The 24,690-nt window shown below is 39.5% G+C and overlaps 1 protein-coding gene across 13 annotated transcripts in view; it reads right to left on the bottom strand.

Annotated features, from left to right (window-relative positions):
- The window catches only part of ppfia4 (PTPRF interacting protein alpha 4), a 94,248-nt gene that overhangs the window by 39,459 nt on the left and 30,099 nt on the right, over positions 1-24,690 (bottom strand). The window contains exon 2 of one of the 13 annotated variants that reach the window (XM_079597394.1): positions 17,351-17,417. The exons of the other annotated variants lie outside the window; for them this stretch is intronic. Within the exon in view, the coding sequence (XP_079453520.1) occupies positions 17,351-17,417 (67 nt within the window). The remainder of the gene's footprint in view (positions 1-17,350; positions 17,418-24,690) is intronic. 13 annotated transcript variants of the gene reach the window in all.

The following is a 24,690-nucleotide window of genomic DNA, read 5'->3' as shown; positions in this document are numbered from 1 at the left end:
AAGAAAGCAATTCTATTTCAATAGGTCACAGCTCCTCGATAAATGCTTGAGAATAAACAAAAAAGGAATTGAAAACAAGCATTTGGGGTTTGTCATCAGAGATTGCAGTTTCAGTGCTCAATTCAAAGGTAAATTGCGTCTCCCCGAACTATAGAAGTAACAAGAGGATTTTCTGTGCTGAGGTTTTGCATTTGAAGCCCTGGATTATATTTGTATTGTGACTTGTGAGCGTGAAGAGCTGAAATCCCCCCAGTTAGAAGTCGACTTACTTTCTCATCTAGAGTGTAACGTACGGAATGAGGCGGTCGGATCCATATGCAGCACTTTATTTAAACTTGACACACAAGCAGTTGAAGCAGACATACACTCAAACAGACAGTTCAACGAAGGGCAATCCGGTAACTCGTGGTCAAAACAGGCTTAGGTCGAGGCAGGCAGCACAGGTTCATAAACGGTCCAGATAACAGGCAAGGGTCAAGAGTCCAGGGAAACACGGAATACTAAAACAGGGAATAATGCTCGGAGATGTACGCTTACAGTGTAACAAGACTTCGCACAGGACACAGGGAAAACTCAGGTTTAAATAAGGAACTCAATAACAGGTAATCAAACACAACTGAACGTAATTAAACAATAATGAGTCCATGGTGGAAAATAACACAGGAAGAGAGTGCCCTCCAGTGGCTCATGCGGGCACTCCAGCCGCTGATTGTCACATAACCCCCCCTCTAAGGAGCGGCTTCCAGACGCTCTTAAGAGCTCCGGGGGGAGGTCAACGGGGGATGGGATGGAGGGCCAGGCCCGTGCAGGGGAACGGGACCAGGACACAGCCAAGGCGGGCCTGGACCATGGAGCGTGGGCGACCAGGGCGGAGAACATTCAGAAGGGAGCCAGGGTGGAGCACACTTGACACAGGACCAGGGCAGAGCACACTTAACAGGGGACCAGGGCAGAGCACACTTAACAGGGGACCAGGGCGTGGGGAGCACAGGGCTGGACAGGACTAGTGACATGAACTCAGGCGAAGGTGGACGTGCAAAGGTCCATGTAGGCGTCGCCTCCATGGCCCTCACAGGGTACCTACGGCCCCCCCCCAAAAAAATACTTGGGGAAATCTACGGCTAAAGCCTCCAGGCTGGAAACCACCACAGGAAGAGGCGCAGGTAACACGAGGCGAAGAGGCGGAGCCGGCAAGGCGAGGCGCAGAGGCGGGGCCGGCAGGGCGAGGCGCAGAGGCGGGGCCGGCAGGGCGAGGCGCAGAGGCGGGGCCGGCAGGGCGAGGCGCAGAGGCGGGGCCGGCAGGGCGAGGCGCAGAGGCGGGGCCGGCAGGGCGAGGAGTCTGGGAACGCCCTCCGGAGCCTGGCGAGCCCAACGAGTCCTCCTCCTCCTTCTGCGACGGCGCTTCACTGGGCTTGATTCATTACAGGATGCACTTGACTCATAGGATTCAGTAGACTCAGTAGACTCACAGGATTCAGTAGACTCCATAGACTCACAGGATTCAGTAGACTCAGTAGACTCACAGGATTCAGTAGACTCACAGGATTCAGTAGACTCCGTAGACTCACAGGATTCAGTAGACTCAGTAGACTCACAGGATTCAGTAGACTCAGTAGACTCACAGGATTCAGTAGACTCAGTAGACTCACAGGATTCAGTAGACTCAGTAGACTCACAAGATTCAGTAGACTCAGTAGACTCTTTCGAGTCGGCTGGCACGCGCTCAAACTCCGGTTTGACTGGCGAAACCTCCGCTGTCTCTGGATTAGCAGACTCAACAGGACCAGTGAGAAATCCGGGCTCGCGGGATCCAACACGATGAGTGGGTTTGGCAGAAACGGTATATTTGAAAGCCCCTCTGACGGTTATCAAGGGAGGATCAAACAGTTTAGCGATATGAGTCTTCAGTGGCGTGCGGAATGAGAGAGAGAAATCCGCCGCATACGAACCTCCCCGGCGCAGGGACAAGAGCAGTTCCTCGGGATCCTCCTCTCCTGCGGGGAGTTCAAAAACCTCTCTGAATCGGGCGACAAAAACGGCATACGAGGGGAACGAAATTCGACCGGGTTCCCAGAACGCGCCTGCCCACTCCAGAGCCTTTCCAGTGAGCAGTGAGCAGATGAAGGAAACACGGTCGTAATCCGAGGTGTAAACCTGAGGCTGATGATTAATATACAAGCTGCACTGCTGAAGAAATCCTTCACACGCCCCAGGTGAGCCATTAAACTTTTCAGGAAGGGACATACAAGGATAGCTAGATGCAGTACTCACACTGGGTTGCAATGGAACAGGTGCAGCTGGAGCTTGGGCTTGATTAGCGGCTGTGCTTGAGCTCTGCGGAGACAGGGATTGCGTTGAGCTTGCTAGTTCCTCGAGGAGAGATGTTAGTCTCGTCAGCTGTAACCGATGAGAGGCTAGCATGGAAGCTTGGGTCTTGATCACGGTGGATAGATGCTGAAAGACTGCTGGATCCTTGTTTGGCGAAGTCTTCTGTAACGTACGGAATGAGGCGGTCGGATCCATATGCAGCACTTTATTTAAACTTGACACACAAGCAGTTGAAGCAGACATACACTCAAACAGACAGTTCAACGAAGGGCAATCCGGTAACTCGTGGTCAAAACAGGCTTAGGTCGAGGCAGGCAGCACAGGTTCATAAACGGTCCAGATAACAGGCAAGGGTCAAGAGTCCAGGGAAACACGGAATACTAAAACAGGGAATAATGCTCGGAGATGTACGCTTACAGTGTAACAAGACTTCGCACAGGACACAGGGAAAACTCAGGTTTAAATAAGGAACTCAATAACAGGTAATCAAACACAACTGAACGTAATTAAACAATAATGAGTCCATGGTGGAAAATAACACAGGAAGAGAGTGCCCTCCAGTGGCTCATGCGGGCACTCCAGCCGCTGATTGTCACATAGAGCTTGTGGTTCTGCTTAAAAGTGGATGCTACTGTATAAAACTTTTCAGCTCCTGAAGTCAACCCAACAACTAATAATGCAATAAATGAGTCTTTAAAAAAATAATATTTCAAACTGCAATGTGGCACAAACACTTTTTTACAGATTTAGCATTTGATATGGGTACTTTCAAATGTGGTAACAACACGTTATATATGATTATAAACACTCGTATCTGATTCTCCAATTAATCCAGAAACGTTCACACTGTGTAAATGAGGGATGGCATAAATTAAAGAAATCAGCATTTTGTCTCAAAAATTTTAATCACTAGTTTTAACTGCAATGATTGAATTTAAAAGTATATGCATTTTTTTATTTGCTAAGGATTGCATTTATTGAAGTCACTGAATTCTTAGAGCTTTTCCACTAAAAATAGGGGAAATGACCATCCATAATGAAATACCCATTTGGCTGATAACGGATATGTTACCAGTATACTATGCACTGTGCATACTGTATATATGCAGCCTAATTTGCATTCAAACACTTTAAGCCCTACTGGTGTTAAACACTTGCAACAGTGATCTCCCATTCATAAGCACAGAACTTCTAAAACTCTTCAGGTGAATACTATATGAAAAGCAAATCAGTCCAACTGAGATGTAATTCATAGGCTAAGCCTCTGGGAACACTTTCTTCATTTAGGCTTCAATATACTGTAGCTACCACAGTTAACTTTGCTGTGTGTTTTAAACCCAGTTTATCAGCAGAGGAAATTATAAGGCTGACATAATTACCATTTTCCTCGAAAGAAAGAAAAAAATGGCACCACAGGAAAGGAACACTGCTGTTTCAGGTCATTTTATGGACATCTATCATGTAAAAACAGTGAACTTATACTGGTTGTGTTTTCATGAGGTGATAACATATGAGGTGTGAGTGCTTTTTGTCTCATGTGAACACTTTTAATACCTATTAGCTCTTAAAATACTAGATACAAACTTAACAACCTATATGTTTCTGTTATTTTTGATGGCTATAAACCACCACCATCCTCAATTACTTAAAACATGTCTATGGCAAAAATACTCTTTCAAATCAAGACAATGTTTTGCATGGCAGCTAAACTCACTAAGGGTTTCTAAAATGCCAAATATTGCTGTACCAATAAAAGAGAGAAAAATCCGCAACATGTTGGCCAGCATTGTGACCTTGTGAGACGGTTGTCGGCAGGTGAGCAGTGTTGAGCTCAGACTCCAGGGATTTCTCTGTGTTTGGTTGGTAAAAGCCTTGGGATTAAGGAAAGGAAGGAATGTTGCCAAATACAGCAGCGTTTTTGAGCACAGGATTAAGTCATTCTGCAACCCGCATTACTACAAGCACCAATAGACAACACTCACACACACACACATAGAGAACATTCAATATGCTACAAATGGTTTCCATAGTATACAACTGATTTAGGGGTGATAGACTGAGAAATCTAATTTTCATTGAGCTTTTGACATATAAGAGGTTATCATACTATAAAAATATCCTGTAAGTTTCAGAACTGAAAACCTCCTTGTTAGTCCAATAAAAGCTTTTATTGACACCAGGCACAGCGAACGACAGGTTTTTCAAAGTGGGGATCTATGACGTCAAAGGGTATCAAACACCGCCTCCGCAGAAGAAGATCAACGCCTACATCAACACTGCCTGTTTAACCTTTCATGTGATGAAATAGATTTAAATATAATGCTTTAAACAATACCTTTCACGATTTGTTAATCTCGATAGCTGTAATAGAAAAAACTTAGTAAAAGTTTTTGAGAGTTCCACATGTAATACTTGCTATTTCATATGCAAACATGTCCACCAATCACAGCAGTGGGCGTTTACACTGAAGTCTCACACAGACACGCCCCTTAAAACACAGCGTTTAAATCCGAGGCTAAAATCAGGCTAGGAAAAATGCCTTTGATTTCTAAATTATGACCATTTTTGTTGTAAAAATCATACTAACATTACATGGGCACCCCAGGCAACATTATAAAATAATAAAACAATCCAGTTCATGACCCCTTTAACAGTATTGTTGATTTGAAACTCAATATATCAAGATATCTTTAATACTTCTTGAGTTACAGGCATGCAAACTTGAGTTCATTTTTAAACTGTCACTGTTGGCATTTAATGCAGCAAAGCTTGCTAAAGTCAACCGCTTTTATTAACAGACCTACCAATTTCTATGTAAATATAAAATAATGATGCTGCCATCTTTCCAAAGTAATTTTTACCCCCCTCTAATTTGGCTCCAAATCTCAGGTGAAAATTGTCATTTGACCCCCCTCTACAAAATAGTGGATTACTCAGTATATATACATCTGTGACATTGAACATTTTGGCTTTCATCACTTTTTTTGTTTGTATTTGTACAGAAAAAAATATTGACAAAAAAAAGAAATTGAACCGGGGACCTCGGGAAGTCAAGATGACACGGGAATGACCCTAAAGGCTTGAAACACAAAATATAATATCGGCATTAAAAGCAAAGTACTTTAGTTTTTCATAAATGCTCCACAGACGCTCATGCAGACATGCCACAAACAGCTTTAAACTTTTTCCCCACCTCCACCAGACAAGCTTACAGTAAGCCGATTTCTCTTAGTCTACCCAAATCCATAACAATGTTCAATGTCTTACACATGAAATGAGTTCTGAATAAAGAAACATGTAGAAAATCCAGTATTGAAGAAAGGCCATACAACTAAAAGCAAACATCTGTTCTGGCCTTTAGCCGCTCTCTGTTGTTGACTGAGACCGCTCAGTCAAGCCTTCCTGCTTTTACACGTACCGGTACAACAAAAACCTAATCACTAGCAAAAATCAGCTCATTATAATTTTTTTTATAACATTTTATAAAACCAAAAATGCACGTCAGATGTGTGCATATTTAATAACCAGACATAATGCTGATAAATAAACTAAATCAGGGTAATGGGCAACAAATATGTCCATTGGGTTTTCATACATCATTAGTGACCTTTCTCCAATTAAAGAATATGATGATGGTTTAACCCAAACCAGTGTTCGATGCAAATGTAAATGCGTGACTCAATAGAAGAAAAAAACGAAATAAGAAATGTAATTCTGTCAGGACCACTATCGTCAAAAACAATTGACAATTAGCAGCATACAGTTTGGATTGGCGGTATGGTTCTGTTCTGGGCAAGAACTCCCTGCACATCCATTCAGCCTAGCATGGATAAGAGCAGGAGAGCAGCAATAACCCCCCTTAGAGTAAACAGAACAGAACCAATGTATGTATGAATGTATGCAGATATCATTAATTCAAGATTTTAAAGTACAACATCATTTGAAAATGTATTCTTATTCAAGGGGAATCCATCCATCCATCTTCTTCCGCTTATCCGGGGCCGGGTCGTGGGGGCAACAGTATAACAGAGATGTCCAGACTTCTTTCTCCCTAGCCACTTCCTCCAGCTCTTCTGGGGGGACACCGAGGCGTTCCCAGGCCAGCCGGGATACATAATCCCTCCAGCATATCCTAGGTCTTCCCCGGGGTCTCCTCCCGATGGGACATGCCCGGAACACCTCCCCGGGAAGGCGTCCAGGAGGCATCCGGAACAGATGCCCGAGCCACCTCAGCTGACCCCTCTCGATGTGGAGGAGCAGCGGCTCTACTCTGAGCTCCTCCCGAGTGACCGAGCTCCTCACCCTATCTCTAAGGGAGCGCCCAGCCACCCTGCGGAGAAAGCTCATTTCGGCCGCCTGTATTTGGGATCTTGTCCTTTCGGTCATGACCCACAGCTCATGACCATAGGTGAGAGTAGAAACGTAGATTGACCGGTAAATCGAGAGCTTCGGCTTGCAGCTCAGCTCCTTCTTCACCATGACAGACCGGTACATCGACTGCATTACTGCAGAAGCTGCACCGATCCGTCTGTCAATCTCGCGTTCCATCCTTCCCTCACTCGTGAACAAGACCCCAAGATACTTGAACTCCTCCACTTGAGGCAGGGACTCTCCACCAACCTGAAGTCGTCAAGCCACACTTTTCAAGGGGAATCAGAATGCCAAATCCTGACTGGGCGAGAGGAGGAGCTGGAGATGGAGGAGGGTAATCAACTCCTGAGAAACGCGATAGCTGCTGATAATACTGAAGGAGCTTATATATACGGTGATAGGCGTCGTATTCCTATAGGTAGACGTGGATCAGCTGAGAGTCAGCTGATGCGAGCTTGACTAACGTGACCTGCCAGAACTAACGCTACGCTTGATTATAATTTACATTATTAAATGTCAAACTGGACTTGTGAATTAAGACCATCACAACCCACATCACATATTTATATTACACTAAATAAATGTAAGTAGGGCTGGGTGATATGGCACATTAAAGGCCCCAAAATTATCACAATAAAAATGTTCATATCAGTTGATACCTACAGTATAATTATCACGTTAAATGTCAAATCTTTATTTCTTTCAAGTTTAAAAGCAGATTTTTGCAGACAGTTAAGTGTGGTTTTATTATCAGAACATGACAAACACTTGCCAAACAGGTAAACATTTCAAAAAATGTATATTACATGTTATGTCTTGGAAATCTTAGAAACTGTATCATTGTGGCTCAATGTTTCTCCTGTTTTCCGTATCAGTGTTGGTGATAATGTCAACGCCGTTTCATCTGACTTTTAACTAGTTTACATCACGAGGCATTTGATTTGTTGTTTGTATAGGACAAAACCAAACTGGAACACTATTATTCACTGGATCTCACAGCGCTGTTTAGTGGCCGCATGTTCAAGATGGTCAGCGAGTAAATGTATTCTTTCTAAGATAAAGCTCACAGTGTGTTTTGAGCCGAGTTGATAAATGTTTCGTGTGGCGCACGGAGGGAACATGTTTTCTTAGCTAGCAAATAAGATATGACAACTTAGAAATCAACATGATTTCTTTTCATTAAAAAAATAATCCAACATCTAACAGTAATCTAATTGAATAAGTGAATGCGTCTGGAGATAGGATGGAAGAAATCTAGGAAAGTACGCTAATAGCTTTAATTAATCATTAATCATTAATCAGAGAGCCATTAATCAGATGGCTCTCTGGCACAATGTACAGTCAACTCATACTAGTAATCTATTCCATCTTCATTTTGCTTAGTGGGCATCTGCTTTCATTAGCTTCTTTACATGTTGGAAAGCATGTGAAATATGATATGTCTTACTGTAATAGCACAGAAACCACATGGTCTATCTTTTCAATAGACCTTGTTAGCAAAGTGTGCTTGAATAGGACGATACAGCTAAAAAAAGCTTTTTTAGACAAGTGAACCACTGCAAAATAATCAATTCATTAAACTGATTCATGGAAATTAATACAATTTACAAACTAAAACACCCTTATGCTAAAACACCAAAGGCACTATTGAAACATCACCATGCATGCAAGTTGCAATACAAGAAACAATCATGAATTTAATGAATCATCAATAACATTAAAGTAATTGGAAGATTACATTTTGCTTACTTTTATTAAAATTGTGAATATTGCGAATAAACATTGCTTTATACATCTACACACCCTGAAGGTCCATCCATGGTCATGTCAGAGTACAAAAAGCAGACTGAATCTCTTGGCTTGGTGTTGATGGGTTATTAAGGACTGATATTGGTTTATTTCATACCACAGCTGCTCTTTTTTGGCTCATCTTCCCCCTGGCCCAATGCAAAGAGGGAATTGTTGGAAAGTATGCAGAACCGGGTGCTTAATTAGCTGCTAATGGATTGATTCCTCTAAAACACGGCATCTCCTGTGGAATCAGGACAGATTAGGGCCATGCGCTCCAGGGCTGGAATCAGTTGGGCAGAGTGCAGAGACAGGCATGTGAGGTTTGGACAGCAGTGGCATAAACGCTGACAGGATGCCTGTGGGCACTGGGACAGGCGAAGCAGAGGTGAGGGGCTAGACTTTCAAATTGACATTCTGAAACATACTGATTGATCAAGTCACTCCACAAATAATTCATTTTCACTCAGAAACCAACATCCTGCAGATCCACCACTCCCTTCATCAATCATTTCAGAAAGAGATTTTATTCTCAGACTTTATAAAAATCAAACTGAACTGTAAAAATGATCACTTTGCTCACTCTTTGACATGACACATGGAAAATAAACTTATGCCAGCTCAGTTATGACAGCGCAAATATGAAATGTGAATAAAAACAGTGAGAGTAAAGGCAAAGCAGTTAACGCTGTTTTATCAACTGCTAGCAGCACAGATGGTTTCACTGACAAACCAATGTGAAAATTATACCAATCACTCATCACTCCAGTAGTTAAATTAAAACATGCAAAATATGTACGGAAAAATTTAAATTTCCTCCCTGATTGGTCAAAAGTGGGCGATAGCTTGCACAAAGACTTCATTCCAGGTCAGGGTCACAGAACGTTATAAATCACTGGCCACAGGGAGTCCCATGGGTGACAATACGGAGTAAAATCAAACCCGATGCTGCAGAAAAACTACAAAATGTCACTGAAGGACAGAATAAATCAATAAGTCACTCAAGGTCATGTGTTACAGTGATTTTACCATGGGCACATTGTCGTGACATGAAGCAAAGATGTGATAAAACCCCTGCAATGCATTGTCTCGAGTGGCTTTTAAAAAGTGGCAGCAACAGCAATATATTAAAATACATAATTGCATATACAAAAATTAATCGCAGCAATTAACAAGCTAATTTTGACAGCCCTAATAAATTGATTTGATCTGAAGCATGAGTATGGACCATTACACCATCATTTTCACTGTGTTTGTAGACCATTTCATTTATCATTTCGAATGGGCCTCCAGTCACACATCTGAATGCAGATTTATGGATGAAGTATCAGATAACACAGAGAATCTAGGATCAGATTTCTCCATAACACCTCTGATCTTCTTCAATACATACTAAAGAGACTCGGTTGATCAGCATACAGGATGCATATGTAAATACAGATGAGTGTTTTCAGCCCCTCTACTTCCCTCTGAGGTGTGATATCAGTACCATGGTAACGATGGCTCGAACACATCCGTTGTCATCACCCCTGCCAATGCGGCAGAAAGCGATGCATCCCTGAACTTTGTGTGTGTTATAAACACAGACCTGCCTTTGCCATTTCTACACTACTCCGAGTCCCTAACATATAAAACTGGGCTTGTTTAAAGAGTTTAAAAAAATCAAATATAGCAGGGCTCTCATGAATACTTGATTCTGATTCTGCAGTAAATCTGGATGAATTGGCAACCAATATCCTACACATCTGCGCTATAGTGTGATGTGTCTCATATCACTCTGTACCATGTTAATTTGAAGTAATTCATTAGATGTTTTACCTGTATTTTGAATTATGCATTGCATTGTGTTGGTTTAAATGTCCGTAAACTTAACGGAAAAGTATAGGCAATTTTCTCCCAGGACATTTTTCGTTTTTTCTGCTATGGATTTTTTTTTTTCTTACAGTGTCGCTGGTTAGTAAGGAACAATTGATGAAACATCACCTAATTCCAAAACGTCATTTTAGAGGTAGTAACGGAGACTTGAGCCACTGATATGCAGTTATGAAAGAGAGAGAGAGATTTAGCGTATGTGAATCATCTGTCACTCAGCAGCAGCGTCTCTACTAACAGCGAAATTACTTCAAGTACAGAAACTTTTCTTCTTCCATTCTGAAACATGTCCTGTAGCTTTTTAGTTGTGTGAAACTGTTTTATTGATTAAGTTGCCAATGCTGACTTTTCTAAGCTTAATTTTGCAGTAGTTAGTGTAAATGGTAATAAATAAATGTAAATAGTTTGTCATTTTTTAAAATATTTTTCTATTATAGAAAGTAGGTATATCTATTTGTTTGGGTTTTGGTTCTTTTGCTGTTGTTGACTGTAAGGACCTTTGAAATAACTGAAAACATTTGGCGAAGTGATATGGAACACTAATACAGACCTGTCTGGAACTACTTTAGCAGTGCATCTCCTCAAAAATAATTGCACACCTTAGAACGTTCTTCAACCAATCATAATCAAGCATTTAACAGTCCTATACTATAAATAAGGATAGTATACAGTTAGATGTTCATATGTAAATTGCGCAAGCTTATTTTGTCCATTAGATCGAAAGATCTGAAAAACAACTACAGTTACATTACCTACCCATTGACCCTTCCCTCAAATAAATCAGGACAGAAGTGGTTGAAAGTGGACGAAAGACGGATTAAAACACCAGGTGTAAACGGGTATGTGTCTGCCTCGTCTACTTGTGATCCGATCGACCAAAACACATCTTAATACCAGGTGTAAACAGGGCCTTAGAGATTGTAAAATGTCAGAAGAGGCAGCTACCCGATAACTGAAAAAAGGTTTTGGCACAGGACCAAAAGTATGAATCAGTCTTACACAAATTGAATTAGGTGCAAAGGCAACAAAAGCTGAGTTGACAAAATGCCAAGATACACATTTACTGAAGTGTGTCACAGACAGGGGACACGGCTCAGTGGGACCGGTTCTGATCCTACAGCCCAAAGCAAAGATTACTGACAGAAACCGAGAAGATAAGAACAGAAAAATCACACAGAAAAGAGACCCAATATACTGTAAAACAACTCTGAAAGTTTCATAGAGTTCTGACAAATTACCTTTTTTTCCCTATATTTATTTTAACAGCAGTATTTTAAAATATATATTTGGAAATATGCTATTGTAATCACACCAATTGACAAAAATTAGTACAATTCCACAACCATTTAAAGGTTTGGGGTCAGTAAGGTAAAAAAAATTATAATTATTATTAGTTTTATTGAGCAAGGATGCATTAAATTGATCAAAGGTGACAGTAAAGATATTTACACTTTATATTCCGAAAAAATGCATTAAAAATAATCACGATTAGCACAAAAAAAATTAAGCAGCACAACTGTTTTCAACATTGATAATACTAATAAGAAATGTTTCTTGAGCACATCAGCATATTGGAATGATTTATGAAAGATCATGTGACACTGAAGACTGGAGTAACGATGCTGTAAATTTAGCTTTGCATCACAGAATTACATTTATTTTAAAATATGTTACAACAGAAAACAGTTATTTTAAATTGTAATAATACTAACAGTTTTTTCGATCACTAAATGTAGTCTTGGTGAGCATAAACAACTTCTTTCAGAAATATATAAACCGTATATAAAAAAATCCTACCAACCCCCAATGAATCAGTGTGTCCAGAAATGTTGGTTTCAGTCAAGAATTTTTGTGCATCACTATCAAAGACCCTAAATGCCTAAATGTTTCGCAAACTATTATTACATATTTGGGTCTTTAGCAACCCATATCTGTCTAACACAGATAAATCGCTTCCTGTCACGATAATATAAAACTCTCCTGATATTAGAGTAACAATTATAGAAGAATAAAATAAAGCATATTTTGTTAACTTTTGGAGCTTGGAAGGGTTTAGTTTGAGTAGATATTTTAAACCATCATCACTGTCCTTGTCAGAGCTCATTTCCCAGTACATTCAGCATCTGGCTCATAATCGCTGTCTCTACATAATAATTCTCAAAACTGTCATTTTCAACATCTTCAAAATCAATATTTTGATCACTGTCAGCTACTTCACCAGATCCAGCATCAAGTGACACCAATATTAGATTGCAGTACTTGCTCTGCAGTGAATCGCTGAGCCATTTCAAGTTATGCTGATGATACTTCCTATTTTTGTTTTGTTATTTGTTTTCTGCCTGCGGTAACTATGAGTGAAATGTCACTTCGTCATTGTGTATCAGACATTGCCACCTTGTGGAATAAAGGCAAATTGCACTTCAGTCATTAAAGATTCAATTATTGTTGAGCAGGAAAATATACTATTACACACCTCAATTTTTACAAAAAAAAAAAATAGGAAAACAGGCATTCTTAAATATATATTTTTTTGTTATATTGTTTATAATTAATTGATTGAGGAATACTAAGGTTGATGAGGAGGAGGGTAGTGAACGACGTCCCGTGTCACTAAAGACCTGAGGTATGCGTTTAGAGTTTATCGTGTGTAAACAAGTTGAATGAATTTGGATGTGTGAATATATTATCAGATCTGTGCTGTGAAACTGTAGCAAGTAGCTAAACAGTGAGACAAATAGAGAGAGAAAAGCAGAAAAGGAAAAGCAGAGAGTTCACAAACAGACAGAGGGACACATCTCTCATCAGACCGAATCTGTCAGTCACACTCTAGTGGAGGCAGATGCTGTGAAGGTGCGGACAGATGTCGTTCTCATCGGTGAACTCCAGTAACGTCCAGCACAGTCATCAGGCTCACCGAGAACGAGAGGAAGCAGACTCGCATTCGGCTGGAACATAAATACGCCACATTTCAAAGGACATATACGGCTAGCTAGCCTGACAGGATTTTGGGTAAGGATATAACAAGAGTTGAACTGAGCCTCAATACTGAAAGTGAATCTTTTAGGTGATGTGACATAACATGACCAAGGGAACCGTCACATCCACATCATCAGCTCTTCCAGAGTTTCGTTCTTTCATGCATCACAGACGGCCTGATTTTGACAAGCTCAAAAGTGCCTTTGGTGAGATAGAGAGAATATTCATCATCAGATACACAAGAGAACACAAAAGACAGTGTCGGTCGGCACCTCCTGACAGAACCAAAGTTAGTTATCTACAACAACTTTCACATCAGCTCACCTCCTCTATCGCTCCTTCTCTTGTTCTCTGTGGTGCCTCAACCCAAAATAGCTTCACTCATGTATTCCTCATTATCAAACAACAAAATGTCTCAAGAAACCTGGCTTGGAGTCCCTCCAAATCTCTCTCTCTCACTCTTTCTCTCTCTCTCTCTCTCTCTCTCTCTCTCTGGGGATCCAGGCGACAGAAAAAGCTCAAAAGCTCAAGAAGTTCACTGCAGTCAGTGCTTGAGAATGCGTCTTGGAAGAGGACACTGTTTTTATGTAGAGAAATATGCAGCATGGAGATTTACAGTCAAGCTATTATGCCACTGTACTGGGCATAATGACATTTTCGGACATGCCCATTGACTCCAATGTTAAATGGGTCCATGGCCAATTATTTTATAGTCAAAAACTCGAGAGAGGAACCATTGTCAAAAAAATGTTGTCCACCACTCTTGTTCATCCAAAACAAACTACAATATAGACTCAAGGTGTTAAATACCGGAATTATCCTTTAATAATTGTTTTTTCTACAAATATACATCAGTGTAAGTCCAAGAACAGTGTATCGGCCAACAAGTTTAAGCTACCTTCAAGTTCAACGTTCATGTAAATGATATTTTGCATCCATTGTTGTCATGACACTCATCAGGGTGTATCTTGTTTTCAGCTGTGTAAGGCAAGTGATGCATTACCAGTGCAGTGTAAGGGAGGCTACAGAAGTTTAAAGATGCAAGAATGAAAAGACCAACAGCTAAATGTCTTGCAAACACTGCAATTAGTCTATGCATACAATCTGCAGACACATACAGGCAGTTATCATTCAGCAGCACAGCACCAAAGACAACAGCTTGTCTTTAATTAGCATTAACACACGTGCGTGACACTGAAAGATGCCACTGTACTGGGCATAAATGTGGATCTGCCACTGTGATGGGAACAGCTTTGTGGACCACAGTGTACAGACACCCAAAAGGGCACTTTAAATAAATCCCCAAGATAAGCACTGTGAAATTTTTTTAAATAAATAATAATAATAAAAAAGATCTAAATAAATATTAAAAAATGATTAAAAATTTTGAATAATAAAAAAAAAAAAAAAAATATATATATATATATATATATATATATACACACAAATTTGTTAAAATATATAAAAAGAATACATACAAATAATAATATATAATCACATATTTTAATTATTACTTAACATATGAAAAAATATATATATATATTTGCAACATTTCCCAACTCAGTATTCATTTCTTTTTTCTAGTAAAATATCTAAGCATCCTTAAAACAAAATTAAATGCTTCAAAAGGAAAAGTGCATAACATATTAAGACAAGAACATAAATCTTGAGTTTGTGTCTGTTTCAAGCATACATCTAATCTTAAACAATTTAGTTAGGTTTATGCTTAAAACAACTATTTGGCAACTGGGTATTAAAAAACAAACAAATTCAAAATATATTCTCTGAATACAAGTCTTATTAACTTCTCATGAAAATGTATATCATTTAAGGATGATCTTTACTGGGAAACAATGCAAACATAACAAATACCTCGACACAAAACACTTGAAATAAGCAACACATGTATATACGCTTCCATACACACACTAAAGTTTAAATACGCCACTGAGAGTGGCCTGTTTCCCTGCTTTGAGTTAATTAATGCACCGTCAAACCTGCAATGTAAGCAAGTCAAACAGCCATTTAGTCTGTGTTCCCTTCTGCGATTTACTTTCAGAATGACTCTGCACAAGAATTCCCAAGTAGGCAAAGGCTCTAACAAGAAACACCTTGGACAGCTGACGCAGAGGTACATGTTTAAACAGCCAGCCAATGGCAGGATGGGTCACAGCCCTTCACCTACCTGATACATGTATGTGCTAAAGTAGATCCCATTGTTTAGTTGGATCTTCGGAGAGGTGAGGTTCATCTCGCAAGAATCATATCAGAACCTGGTTTGGATCTGCGAGCCCCCCGCAGCGAGGAGTGAAGGGGAGGGTGGAAAGAGAGAGAGAGAGACAGAGCGAGAGAGAACACAAGTCTCCCTCTGTCTCTAAATCCCTGATGGATGACAATAAGCTAGAGAATAAATTAAAGTCTTCGATGCCGGCTCTGCTTAGCAGACAGCGGTTCAACACAACTCTCCGGACAGAGACCCACATGAAAACGAAAGAGAGAGACTGGGAGAGAGACATGGGGGGAGGGGGGGGGGGGGGGTGTAGGAGAGAAAGTGTAGCAAGAAAAAAGGATGCTACACAGTGCAAACAGAAAAGGAAATAGAGCAAGGGACAGGGGAGAGGCAACAGAATGAGGATGGGAGGGACACAAACACAGTTTGGATAGAGCGTTTACAGGCATCGCATGTGCGGTTCCATGAGCCCTTTCACACAGAGCGTTGATCCCATAAAATTGCCATAAAATTGCTGGAGTGCTGTCTGTGTGAATGCAAACACGTCCCAGGATTGATCCCGGGATGGGGACCTGGTAACATTACCGGGATCAGTACTAGAACACGACCTGTGTGAACAAAAAGCAGGACCAATGCCGTAGGGAGTGTGTGATGACGCTGAAGCTGACATCGTTCGCCAGCTTAGTGGAACGGCACACGATGCGCTAGTTTATGATCGAATCAGAAATTTGTTTGCACAAGCGTGGTTTCGAGAGAGAGAGAGAAATTGCAGGTCATAAGCAAACTTAAGACGCCGCGGAGACATTACACGTCACATCCTGAAGTCAAGTGACTTTACGGGATCTTTACAGGATGTGTGAGAACGCACGCACAGATTCCAGAAAATCAGTGGCAGTGTTTTTCCGGAATCTCTGTGTCAAAGGGCCTATGGAGACAGAAATGGTTCAAAATATGGTGGACATCAGCCCACCTGTCATGGGCATCCAAACCTCGTAATGGCTCCATCAAAACATTCATATGGAAGAGCTACTATACCCGGACCGATTGTTTGCAGGTTTACAACCAGCTTTGTACAGTTGTTATGAGCCAATGAAAAAAGACATGTGACTAGCATTTGAGGCATTGGTGTTTAGCTGAGAGCTGTTCATCTTAACCTGCGAGTGTTTAGGGCTAATCAGGGTTTTTCAAATAAAACATCTATCTATCCATCCGTCCGTCCGTCTGTCTGTCTATCTATTTATGTTTTATTTCTTCTTCTTTTTTTTGCTGATACTGATATCAGGGAGCAGGTAAGGTCGACAGATATAGTCGATATGTGATATCAAAATATTGTATTTAAAGATAGTATATAATGTGACAAGATAGTAAAATTCAATATGACATAAAAAGTCAAATTGAAATAAATAAATCTGTAAAATAAAAAAGGTTTATACTTCAGATATCAACTTGATTCTGTAATCATATTATAGTATTGCAAATATTTTACCTTGCTTTGGATGTAAGACAATGAAAAAATAAAAGCCAATTACGTATCTCTGTTAAAAAATAAAAATAAAAAGAGAGAGAGAGAGAGAGAGAGAGAGAGAGAGAGAGAGAGAGAGAGAGAGAGAGAGAGAGAGAGAGAGAAATAAAGGGGCAGTTTTCACAGTATAAATGGAAACTGCCCAAATAAAATGACCTGTTTGTTTTGTTTTTATGTGACATTTAGGGGCAGGTAAATCTGAAAAGGATATCACCATAATAATAGTCTGTGGAACGAAAGAGTGATAACACTCAAAATCTGACCTGGGTCATGTCCTGAAGCCATTCCCCCTCTCGCTCCCTCTGTTTTCCTGGCCAAATCTCCACTGTCCTACATAATATGACATAAAGGGGAAAGAAAATGTGCACCCTAACATTCAGAAGGTGTTAAGCACATTAAGCGGAATTTACTATGTATTCAAGGGTGTGATATATGGGTCTGAGACAAATCAAGACCTAAGCCAAGTCAATTAACACTAAATCGCTTTCATAAAAAATAAGTGATGATATAGTTCTACAGCCAGAATTACACTGAAATATAAGCCACAATGCAACTTGACGCAAAACAAAAACAGAGGCTGCTATAAAGGGAAAGGGATTAGCATCATATTCTTCTGTTTCTGGGTTAGACATACAGCCACTGTTCAGCTCACAACACACAGCTCAAAGGCTTTTAAAAGTAAAAGTGACAGAAAAATGGTCCTCCCAAAAGCCTTACCAAGAAAAGTTTTCAAGAAACCAAACCATGTCTCAAGGCACAGAGAAGATGTGAATGTATATTGAAGCAGAGCTCGCTCTGCAAAACATACATCCTTCATCTCTATTTGTGTGTGTGTGTTAGTCATTTCTTTTCTTGTTTTTTTTTCTCATCGTCATCTCAAACCACAAGATTTCACCCAACAGACATAGAGCTACTGGGATTTCACAGTTTGTATGTTGGTTTGCATTTTAAAATTAACAGGGACAGTCTGGATGTTTAAGAGAAAACAGAAGATCTTCTTGTCGAGACTCGTGCTGAAAAGCTAAACTGATCTGGGAACAGTGTGTTTGGTTAGTGAGAGGAAGAAGAGTGACAGACATCATTCTGCTGGGACCGTGGGAGACATGATTAGGCTAAGAGACTTGCTGTGGAAGACACAAGATGAGGAGGAAGAAGAACAGGAAGGGTAATGGCGAGACAAAACACCCAATGGGACAACACAATTACTGGGCATCACGGGTGGCTGACACTGACTGGAGAGTCCCACATGTGGGAGGACATAATGGCAGGACTAAAGGAAAGCACAATGACTCGAATCAAGAACAAGCACTTAGAACCAGATCAATGGAAAAAAGCCAGAAAAGACAGAGGTATCCCAGCACAACTGCAACTGATGCAGTTAAAGGTGAAGATCCAGATCCAGAAAAGAGCAATCCTTGTACCAATTAAGCTCTCAGACCACAAATAAAGAACCACCTCTGATCAACAGAAGCACATGTGCATATGTGTCTATGGGACCTACTTTATAAATGCCACACTTGAATATCAGCCACTGAATATAAACACAGGCTTTCCCACAATTGATTGTGTAAAACTGTGTGAACAATTGTCTGAGAAACAGAACCAGAAATAGTACATATGTCAAAAAGAGCAGAGATTTCCTTATGAAGTCAAATATTTATTATCTAATTCTCCCAAAACCAAGTTATCTGACCTATGCAAACTACTTTACATTTAGGTGCCAATCAAAAATTTTGGTTGCTACCAATAAGCTAATAATTATTTTCATAAAATCTTAACTTTTTTGTCTGAAATCTTTTAAAAATAAAAAAAATATTTAAATGCTTTAGGTGAATTTAGGCCTGTACAGTATGATTTTGTTTTTGTTTTTTAAGACTAACTTTAAGTGAGGACTAGTTGACGGCAAAGATAAATGTAAAAATAAGGAAATTAGCATATCCAATTAAATATGCAATAATCAAAATTTTAAAAATTACACATGTACCCACATACACTGTTAACAACCATTTAATTCTCCTCAAATATTTTAGGAAAAACTGAGTGAGACTTGTATAAAACATAAATAACATGTCTGCTAGTTTATCAACTAGAAAGTGAGGAGTGATGTTTAAAAAAAAAAAAATGTGTATTTGTAAAACTTCACAAATAGCTCTACACTATCACCGCTCAAGTGGTGTTATGAAAGAGCAACCTCTGAGAAATATAATTGCTCTTTCTGACTTCATGTTTTCACACATGCTGAATGACCTGTAAGGAAGGTTCCACTTCTTGTTCCCTGTCTGGAAGTCTTTAATCTTCAACCGAGAACTAATTACTAATCTCATATCCACTCGTTCAGTCGGTTCAAACACACTGCACTTAAACGCAGTTGTCAAGGAAACTGTAACACATCTATGCCAAGTAAGAATCTGGTTCTGAGGAGAAGAGATTACAGGAGAGCGGCGCTGCGGTCACTATTAAACACGACACAATGAACACACCAAGCTAAATGAGCAGCTCTCTCCTTCACTTCTTATGGGAGCTCTAGAAAGTCACTGAAGGAATAATTGAGTTTGAATAGGCACTCTTAACCACCGATTCTCAGCAGCAAGTTTTCTAATGAGAAATAACAATAGTGTGCGTTCGGGCTGGAGGCCAGACTGAAACTGGAGGGCTCTGGCACTCACAATACAGCAATGCATCAGTAAAACAGATTGCTGTCATTGGACACTCAAAGGCAATGGGTGAGACGAGAATATCCCGATGACCTCACTTTGAAAAACAGTGAAGTAAAAGTTCTGACATGAAAAATGAAAATCTCCCCTCCGGTCTCGCCTCCCCCCTACAAGCCACTGTTGGAGACCTGCTCCATCATTTGTAATGAGACTGAGCCCCCTTGTGACTAGGAGGTGTAAGTGCTGACCTGGAGTGGGGCCGCTTCTCGGACTGCATTTCCCATGATGCTCTAAAACAGATGTTCTTCAGTAAGAGCTTGATGAAGAGCAGCTGAATTTCAATTACACACTCTCCCTAAAAAATGAATTCTAGAGTTATGTGACGTTTAGTTCATGGGTGTTGGCAATTTGTGGCCTTTACAATTGTTTCCCATTTTTCACTCTCCCTACAAATATGAAGATTTGTAGCAGATAAACACAATTAAAATGTCTTAAAGTCTTTCTTTTCCAGGAAATGTAATATTTAATAAAGCGCTTCAAAAATGACTTTGAAAAATTTGTTTCAGTAGAAACACACAGGCACAGGAAAGCAGAGGGCTTGTCAAAATATTATATGGCATCTTTAACACAACTTCTAGATGATGAAGAGACAAAGCACTATGACAAGGACAGAATAGCTGACATTTTACAAATATTTTTAGTAATTGCTTCAGTTGCATTAACATTGGTGAGAATCCCATCACCCCTTTTCTGTCTCATCACCATAAGGTGAAGAAAAAGAGACACATTTCTGGAAGGAAGACAGGGTTTCCCCACAGGGCACAATGATGTCAGCAGCTAAAAAGCTTTCGCTCATCTATTCCCACCTGGTCTCATCTCTTTTACCCCACGCCATGCATCTTTCTTTCCTGCGGTTTTCTTAAAGCACCTCTTCAGATAATCTCCTTATGCTGGACCGGGTGACTGCATGACCGAGGAGCCATTTTACAGCTCAGCACGGTTCTTGAGGAACATGCTGTAGTGTACATAAACATGCACGTTAACGCCCAGTTGCCGGTGTCAGCACAAAAACAGAGACTCAGCCACATATATAACTCACAAGCACACAATAACTGCGGCCACACCCTGAGGTGTCCCTGGTGAGGTCAATTCACCTCCAAAAAAATCACCACTGGGATTTCAGGGACGACTCAAGCTCTATATCTTCTCGTAATGTAAGATTTCTGTGGATAACATCTGTCAGAAAAGGTGCTGGTTAACCTGATGCTGAGTTACAGCTCCAATCCATCATTGCAAAATGGCATAAGCAAACCATTAATCACTCATACCATGTAGTGCTGAGAACAGAATGTGAGCAAGTGATTTTATTTTAGCATGAGAAGGTTATTGAGTGTCCATGATGCTATTTACAGCAAAACTGAGACAATCTAAATGCTAAAATGTTCTGAAATAAATCTTTCCTCATTTACTTTGTATAATTCTTCAAATAAACGCATCTAAAAACTAAAATACATAGCTCACTACAATACATAGGCACTATATTTTATCACACCATTTTTACTGTGTGAGACAAATAGTAAGTGTAATATTATAAAGAAAACATTTGAATATAATGATATATTTTATGTTTATGCACACACAGTATGTATACTGTATACAGTACACACCACACATACAGCATGATATTTTTAAGATACTATAAAGACAACATTGTGTGTGTGTGTGTGTGTGTGTGTGTGTGTGTGTGTGTGTGTGTGTGTGTGTGTGTGTGTGTGTGTGTGTGTGTGTGTGTGTGTGTGTGTGTGTGTGATTGACAATTGTACATATTGTGTGTGTATAAATATATATAAAATATATCGTTGTATTCAAATGTTGTCTTTGTAATATCACGCTTACTACCGTATTTGTGTGTGTGTACTGTGTTGTGTGTGTGTATATATATATATATATATATATATATATAAAATGTAAAAAAATAAAATACATTTGTTAAGAAATATAATTGTTAAAAAGACAATATTTGTTAAGAAAATGTAATTTCTATGTTTAAAAAAAATGCAATAGATTTTTTTGCACTTGTAGTCTCAGACTTTATAAAAAGATACTGTATATATCAGCAATGAATATTTTTTATGTTTATTTGCCAACCACTAACACAAAAACACGCATGCTCTCATGAACACACATGTTTATTACACACACAATGAACTACATAAGTCAAAACAGCTCAGACACATCCAAGCAAATGACATATTCCCTCCTTTACAGTTGTCACATGCAATTATTACAAGAGTTGGTTCACCCGTCTCTCTGCTATCATGCCATCATCATGTCTTTCCATTCTCTCTTTCTTTGACTGTCTTATAGTCTGCCTCCTTTTCCAAGCATACTGTGTCATCTGCTAACAAAGCCTTTCATGTACATGGCCATGCCATTATAGCTCTCAAGGGTGTGTGAATGTGTGTGTGTGTTCCTTTCCTTCTCTGAATCTCTGTATGCATTTTAACTCGCATACTCGCATGTCAGTGTCATGTGCCTGCAAGCTCCTTCCTCATTAGTTAGTCATGCACAAAGCCAAATAGTAAAATTGCCTCATTCAAAGCTTCAATCATGGAAAGGCCAACAACAAAGCTGAAGGAGCTATCAGTAGACAAGATAGCACAACAAGGAAAGCCATTCTATTTCAAGTTCTTGTTCACATCAATGAAAATCTCACACAGGAATGCATGCAAAATGCCCATTTTTTGCTTTTTGAGGTCTGTTATGCAGATTTTTTTTTTCCATTGACAGGATCACAAGCAATTTCTGCGCCCAGAGAATTCTGCAGAAAGCTACGAATTTCCAGATAACGTACAGTAGTTGCCAAAAGTGATGTCTGGAGGGGATATTTGCACAATATTTGCTTTAATGACACTTCAGTTTCTATTCAACAATCCAAATGTGAGGACTATGTTATACTGGGAAGAAGAATACACTAAACTTGGTCAAGGTATTAAAAATCTCTTATCTTCAAATCATCTTCTTCTTCTGAGGTAAATCCAAGGTAAACTTGCAGCGTGTCTTCCAAACCCGGTGAAAAGCAGAGGAATGATGAGGTGTGATTCTTTGTTTTGAGGTAATGAGGACATTTACAGGTTCGCGTTCCTTCATGTGGATCACTCGTGCGCGCATGGGTGTGGTCACATCAGAGGTAATGAGGACGCGCTTGAGAAACTGTACCTCTCGTTAATTTCATACAGATTACTTAAACAGAGAATATTAGTTATTTCTCTTACTACATTCAGTTGTATTTTTTAAAATGTCTGATTTTAGTTTTTAGGTATGGTGTCCTTAATTTATATTTAAATATAAAAAATAGTATAGAACTTTGATATTGGCCATTTACTGGCCATAACATAACAAAACTCGTGACAGGCAGAATCTCAATACCCTATTTTACAATTCTGCGTTTCCTGCACATTGATAATTGTTTTCCATTGATACAGCTTTTTATGTGTCACTCTGAATAACATTTTATTACCCAGACGTTCAATTTCATTATTAAATCAGATTTTAATATCACTGAACGCTCTCTCCGATGTAATCTGTGAGTGCTATTAGTGAACAGCCTCCGCTGTGTAATCTGATACGGGACATGATCTGATACCTGCATCACATTCATCAAGAGGAGGAGGGGAAAGAGATGAAGCAGGAGGAAGGGTGAGAGAGAGGAAGTGGAAGCTCATTCCAGTGGGAGTGGTTATGGCACATTTTGCAGAGTTTGTGAGTATGCAGTGAGCATGGGCGGACTGATGCCTTTATATAGTCGTGTTTATGGGAGTGAATGCTGGAATATAAAGAAGAGGTGAAGGCCACAGCTCATATCCTCACATCCTCACCAAAATAACCTGTATGTGTTTGAATATCTAAGCTGTGGATGAGATGAAACCTTACACCTTATAGTGGATGATGGGATTTGAATGGGTGAGAAAGGAGAAGGTCATGTGGCAGGAAGCTAGGGTGGCGCTACCGCCTTAATCTTGACCTTTTTCCAATCTGCGCATCACACTCCTCCTCATTAATAATAAATAGATGCTAACACTGTCATCTCACTGTAAACATTCTTGTGTATTTAGTCAATTTAATTTAGTCACCTTTACATGATTTACTCTAAATATAGCGGAGTATTGAATGGGGGGACCAGATGTCCAAGTTTCGTGAGGTATGCATGCACTAGTGTTCTGACAATTCTCTAAAAAATGTTTTATATATTTACTAGTTTCAGCTGTTAGGCTTGCTGACCTTTTTTTTAAAATTAAATATACTCAAATGTCTTTCTAACTAGGCCTTTAGCTTATGGCATAATGTCCCATCAGACAAAGGCAGACAAATACCGTAGGCCAAAAAGTATTTGAGACAATTCTGGACACTAAAATAATGTCTAAATGCCATTGCATCAGATACGAAATACCAAACCAAATATACAAAATTATCAAAAGTGCCATCTGCAAACAAATTATGCTAGAGCTTTTCTCATTTTACAATAACACGTTAAACTGAAAAAATATTTAAAATTGCATGCGTTAACAAGTAAATTTTGACAGAACTAAATATAATATAATAAGACTTATTAAATGTTTCAAGTTGGCATGCAACGAAAGTTGCGATAGTCTCTTTTCTTGTAGATTTTAGTCCATCTGGAATTGATTGAATTGTTGGACTTTTGTTTGATAATAGTTTTCTCATGCGAGTGACAGGTTCTGGAAGGGAGGAATTATTGAATCATATTGCACACAAAGTCATCAGAGAAGAGATATCATTGCAAGGGGACACATTCATGTTTTTGATTAAATATTACGAGGACACATGCATTTAAAAATAATGATGTGCATGAATAAAACCTAAATTGCTGTATTCCATAAAAAAAATATCACTTTAAATCATCCAGAACATACTTTCTATACTCTATT

Source organism: Phoxinus phoxinus, assembly GCF_949152265.1.
Source record: "Phoxinus phoxinus genome assembly, chromosome: 22".
Classification (NCBI taxonomy): Eukaryota; Metazoa; Chordata; class Actinopteri; order Cypriniformes; family Leuciscidae; genus Phoxinus; species Phoxinus phoxinus.
Note: the sequence above shows the minus strand (reverse complement) of the source record. Positions and strands in the feature narration are given on the sequence as shown.